General features: G+C 40.6%; 1 protein-coding gene across 1 annotated transcript in view; it reads left to right on the top strand.

The window, feature by feature from the left end:
• Positions 1–238: 238 nt before the first annotated feature.
• Positions 239–6,000, top strand: part of GALC (galactosylceramidase) — a 28,611-nt gene continuing 22,849 nt past the window's right edge. The window contains exons 1-4 of the mRNA XM_062494455.1: positions 239–295; positions 1,198–1,266; positions 3,151–3,214; positions 5,099–5,212. Of these exons, the coding sequence (XP_062350439.1) occupies positions 5,119–5,212 (94 nt within the window). The 5' untranslated portion in view covers positions 239–295; positions 1,198–1,266; positions 3,151–3,214; positions 5,099–5,118. The remainder of the gene's footprint in view (positions 296–1,197; positions 1,267–3,150; positions 3,215–5,098; positions 5,213–6,000) is intronic.

Here is a 6,000-nt window from a genome sequence, read left to right as displayed (position 1 = left end):
CGGCGGCGCGGTCACGTGCCGCGCGTTGCCGGGCACTGCGGAGGCGCTGCAGGGACGGGGCGGCCGCGGGACGCGGCGGGAGAGGAGCTGGACGGGGTCTGGGATTGGGACCGGGACCGGGACCGGGATGAGCTGCGCGGCTGTGCTCTGGGGCACGATCCTGCTTGCCTGCAGCTGTGGCCCGGGGCCCCCCAGGGTCGCTGCCGCTCCGCTCTTGGCGGCCACCTACGTGCTGGACGATTCCAACGGGCTGGGCAGGGAGTTCGACGGGATCGGGGCTGTCAGCGGCGGCGGGGTGAGCGGCTCCTCCGGGGCTGCGGTGCCGGTGCCCTCCCCGGCGCGGCGAGGGACACCTGGGTCGGGCATCCCATCAGCGGGAGCGTGTGGTGCTTTCGGCGGGGCCTGGGCCGGGGGTGTCGCGGAGGGGAGCCCTGAGGACCGGCGGGGTGTGGGACACCCACACGAAGTGAGCGGGGCTCGGCGGGGAAGGCCTGGGGCGCTGAGGGAGCGGTGCGGCGGTGGTCCGGCTGCGGCAGAGATGGATGGAGCCGGGCTCCGCTTTGTGCCAGCCCTCCGGCCACCCGTGCTGTGGCTTTTCGGGGTGCCCAGGGCTAGACGTGTCCTGGGTGCTGGTGGGGGGGGGGGGGAGCAAAGCCAGGGTGGGTTTTTATGTAGAGGGTCTTAGTAGTCCCTGCATTTTAAAATGCTGGACGAGCCGCAGCCCCTCGTCGTCTTTCGTGTGGTCCAGGCAGCGGAGCCGTGAGATTCCCGGAGCTTTTCCCTCTCTTCGACCTGCGAAGATGCTTTCTTTGGCCTCCTGCCTATGTGCCCTGTGAGCTCCCCTTGCTTTGGCATGAGCCAAAGCAGGGAGAATTGAGCAGAGCAGGAGAAACGGCGCTGGGAGGGAGCTGCCTTTTGCTTGTCATAAAGTCGTGTGATCTCTTTGTTTCTCTGTTCTCTGGACTCTGCAGTAAATTCCAGGTAACTGGAGTACAAGGCAGTTTTGCAACCTGTGAAACCAGAAGAGCACAGCTGAAGGTTTAGAAACAAGTTATGTAGGGACTCAGCTGAGTTCTTGGTGCTATAATTATTTCTGTAGGTTTATTAACTCTGTGAAAGGCGTAGAGTAAAAAGCTGGGATGTAGTTAAACATTTGAAAGTGTGTTTTCCAATTTTCACATTTTCTTTCCATTCTAGGCCACATCTAGACTCCTGGTGAACTACCAAGAACCTTATCGGTCCCAGATTTTAGATTACCTGTTCAAGGTAAAGCTGGTTTCACTGCTACAATAATGTTTAATTTCATGTAGAATTTCCTACTGTGTAATATTGGAACTCCTATAGTATATTCAATGCTGCTTGAAATTAGACAAAATCCCATCTTTGTAAAGCGCCTATTTTAATGTTGATTGTTATCAGAACCTTAAATTTTAGGTGTTGTTTTTGTTCAGGATTTTATTCAGGAGACAATTTCTTCATATTATTGTGAAAATTCCTTTTGTGTTTTCACAGCGTGTTTTGAAAATATGTTTTCAAAAATGTGTTTAGCCAGATATTTGATCATCCGTGTGGGCTGAATCATAAGTTGCTTCTGTCGCTAAAATGGGGGGTTTAGCTCTTCATAGTGATTGAAGCAAGGGGGTCTTAATGTTTGGAATTTTTTTTTAGTAAAGAGAGATTAACAAAGCATAAAAATGACTGTGCAGACTTCAGGTTTTTAACTGCATATCTATTCCAGTCTAGTGTCAAGTACAACTGCAGTGACTCTAGAAGGTGTAGGAAGTTCATTGGTTTGTAATCTTTGTTAGTTAGCAAATGTAACCCATGGAGTTACCCAACTTGATATATGGTAAGATTATTGCACTGGACATTAATAGGTTGTTTTGCTTTTGGCACTGTAAATTACTCTGCTGGAAGGGGATGTCATGTCACTTTCAAGTAATGCAATCCAGATGGCTGGAGGGGAATAATTTACCACGCAGTTTAAAAATTAATTTTCAGGGGTAGAGTAAGGCGTAATATGTGCCTGGGGAATCAAAACTGATGTTTTCTTGAGACTAAAGCTATGTGTTACTAATATGAATGTTCTGATCAGATGTGGTAAAAGAAAATCCAGAGAGATCATGATTTTCAAAGGGTTTTTGATGTGCTCTTTTACCAAAGTCTCTTAAACTGTCATGTCTGAGGTGTACCTTGCCTCATTTTCCTTGTCTTTTAGTGTCAGTCAGCTTTCATGATGGGAACTGGAGAACAAATGTGTAACAAGTTTAAAATAAAAAAATGTCAAAAAGAGAAATGGTAAATATTGGAAATACTTATTTTGCTGTTAAAAGCAAACAAAAATCTGAACTTGTAAGCCAAAAGAGATTCCATCTATGGAGCTTTTTTTGAAAATCAAATTGCATTGTTATGTCTTAAAACATTTTTTTAGATGTCAAAATAATAGTTGGGTCATTCCATGGTGGAGGCCAGCTTATTAGTGGTTATTAAAATAATGATTAATTGTAACTTTTGACTTGAGCAACTTTTAAGCCTCTAATGGCTGGAAGAACATATTGGCAGTAGAATCACCTGTATGAGCTTGAATTTTATGTTTGGCTCCACCAGTCAGATGCCAGGGAAGGGGGATAGTGGACTAGCCAATTGTTTTCCACTGTGGTGAGTTTTTTCCTCTCTTGACAATATTCTGTAGTTTCCAGATTATTCCTGACCTATATGTATGCTTTTTTGCATAAATAGGGTAACTTTACCAAAAGAAAAAAAAAGAAAGATAGTTCAATAATTTGATTTTAAAAGAAAACAAGTTTGAATTCTAATAACGTTAAAAGACTGCTGCTTTCCTCATATATTCTGTGTTCTGCTTTAATAAGGCTGTAGTATTTTCTTGAGCATAACCTATTTAAAATCTGCACGGTTGTGGAGAAGTGTTGCTGATGGTGCCAGAGTCACTGAAACTGTTTAAAGATCAGTATCCTGGTGGATTTTCTTTTGAAAAGCAGAAATTTATACAACCTCTCATTACATTTATAATGGGTGTTTAAAAAAGTAAAAAAGTTGCATTTTCAGTATGCTCAAAATTGCATAATTACTCATCTCATTCTTCTTGTTAACAGCAAGATTCTGTCTATTTTTCTGTCACTTTTTCCACAGCCAAATTTTGGTGCTTCTTTACATATTCTCAAGGTAGAGATTGGAGGTGATGCACAGTCAACAGGTATGGATTTTGCATGAGTAGCATTTAACTTCTTGTTTCTGTGGTGCTGTAAGTAACATGTGCTGCACGTGAAGCTGAGGCATGGAGGTAGCTGAACTGATTTACAGTAAACCATAATGGCTTGTACAAGAGAGATTTCCACCAACATTCTGGAAGCAGTTCTCACTATCATATGGTTGGTTAATAGATTGCATTCTAGAGCAAATGAGTTTCCCCCTCGTCACAGGTTTCTGAATTGTAGAGCATTTCTCACACGTGAGTTTTGCAGTACCAACTAGTTTATGTCTTAAAAGCATGAAATGCAACAGCATCTGATCAGGAGCTGTTACATTTCTTTGGTTTAATTAGCTGCAACGTTTCACTGGAGTGGCATTGGCTGGCAGGAAGCAGTATTTTTTTCTTCCTGGGAAGAGTTGCAAATGAAAATGTCCTGATGTAATTTGCCTAGCTTACCTACTACATTTACATACAGTAGGAACTATTTAGTAACTGGTGTGACCAAAAACTGAGAAACAGAGACTGCAGCTTGTATCTTTGTATTTTTCTCAAAGTAAATCTGGCCACATCAGGAATAGACTTAAAACCAGACATAGTTAATAAATAGAAAGCACAGAATCTGTTTTTGTGATGTTATATATGTATATATATTTGTATATATACATTTGTGTATATATACTTGTATATATACACTATTTTTCCCCGTAATGTCTGTGTTTTAAATAATTAGATACTGTTTTTCATTCTTGTGTTTACTTCACAAAAATTAACATGCTGAAAAGTACTATGGGTTTAAGAGCTTGCTGGGGGGAATGGAATAGTCTTCAGGCATGCACAGACCTCTTCAAACACTGCTGACTAAGGAGCATGTCACATACTTGTGTGATGATTTCCAGTTTTGGAAAGGAGAGCAATAAGATGCATGTATCTCAATGCACTAGACTGCAGCTCTTCTTCTGGCTTCAGAGGTGTGATCAGGAGTTCATTTAAAATGTGATATGAAGCCTAAATTTGGAATCTAGTTGTTATATGTCCCAAACATACATATAACCAAGTGTTAGTAAGATAAAAAAATCAATCCTGTTTTCTGAGATGAAATGTGCTTTTTCAGCAGGCTTCATTTAAAATAAAGTCTCATTAGAAGGGGTCTCTGCATACGATTTAACATTAGTTGCATAATTGTTGCAGTCATGTACACAAGTTATTACTTGACTTTTACCTGTAAGGACTTCCCATGCAACGCTGAATCTTTTGTGCCTTTCTAGTTTGTTTACCTTTGCCTGAGGAAATTCAGCACGTAGCATTCAATTCCAAAAACTTTTGTGGCAGTCACAGAACACTGTGGAAGTTATAAACTAGATATTTTACTGTAAAAGTAAAAAAAACCCCGCATTCTCTTTCCTGTAATTGAAAAAATCATGGTACTTTCTTTCTTTCCTCTCCCCGGATTTGCCTTGTGCAAAAGAAACAAACTATAACCTTTTGTTTGTTTTTTGGTTTAGAGATAATTTGCTTGTGTAATGATTTTTTTCCTTTTAATCTTAATGCTGTAACATTCCTAGATATGAGACGATAGCAAATATAAATTTAGTGTTATCATAGCTAGGGATAGAAAATGCTAATTATTAACCACAACTGATATTAAAAGCTTCAAAATAAAAATATTAAAATTATGCTAAGTTAATACGCTAAGGACGAAGGGTAGCATATCTTGCATTTACCTCCTACTGTTCCTTTGGCTTTGAAATACATAGCAAGGAACTGGTGAACCATGTTGGAGATATGTGCTTGCATACTATGTTAATGAGCAGTGCAGCAAACTTTATAATGTGTAACAGCTTATGACACAGAAGATAATTGTGAGCTACCTGTCTCTTTCCTTCCTAGACGGTACTGAACCCTCCCATATGCACTATGAAAATGATGAGAACTACTTCCGGGGCTATGAATGGTGGCTGATGAAAGAAGCTAAAAAGAGAAACCCCAAAATTAAACTGATTGGTAAATTGCTTTGAACTTTTATATTGAAATACCTTTTTATTCCCCTGACCAAACTATCTATCTGACTTTAATTAACATTTTAATGGAGAGATGTTTTGGTGTTGCGGTAGACAAAGCAGATCACTAATATTTGTTAAGCTTGTCTTGATGCTTGTTGTGTTTTATCTTGTTACAGCAGCACAACATCCTGACAAGAAGCATAAGATAACAAATCTCTAATAATTTGCTTGCATTAAGTAATTTTAGTGTATTGCAGCAATGAACATGATTGATTTATCATGAGAGATGAATTTCTGAATAATTGTGTAAAAAAAAATGGGAAGGATAAAGTTACTGCAAGTATAAGTATGTAAATCTTACACATACACACTGCATTTCATTAAATGTTCTTATTACAAATCAATCACACACCCCTTCCCCTCTGTAGTGATTCTGGTCTTCTGATTTGTACTACATGGGTAGTTGAGTTGTAAGAGGAGTTTCCTTTCTTCCTGTTTTGATTATGAGTTGTGTGTGTACTGTGACAGTACAAATGCGGAATCCTAGGTTGTATTTTTGTATTTTGGAAATACAAAATGTATTTCACACAAAGGAAGGTAAGAAATCTGTTGGTTAAAGCTGTCTAATTTGCCCCCCTTCCAGGGGGCTTTACCATCTCCAGTCGTGAAGCTAGGCTTGGTGCAGGATTTGCCAGCCAGGTTCTGTTGAGCCTACTATTTATGACTAATTGTAATTATTAGTAATATCCCTCTTCCCTCACATCAAGCTATCAACAAAGGAAGGAGCGT

The sequence above is a fragment of the Cinclus cinclus genome, chromosome 6 (genome assembly GCF_963662255.1).
Source record: "Cinclus cinclus chromosome 6, bCinCin1.1, whole genome shotgun sequence".
Taxonomy (NCBI): Eukaryota; Metazoa; Chordata; class Aves; order Passeriformes; family Cinclidae; genus Cinclus; species Cinclus cinclus.
This window is presented reverse-complemented; position numbering and strand designations above follow the sequence as displayed.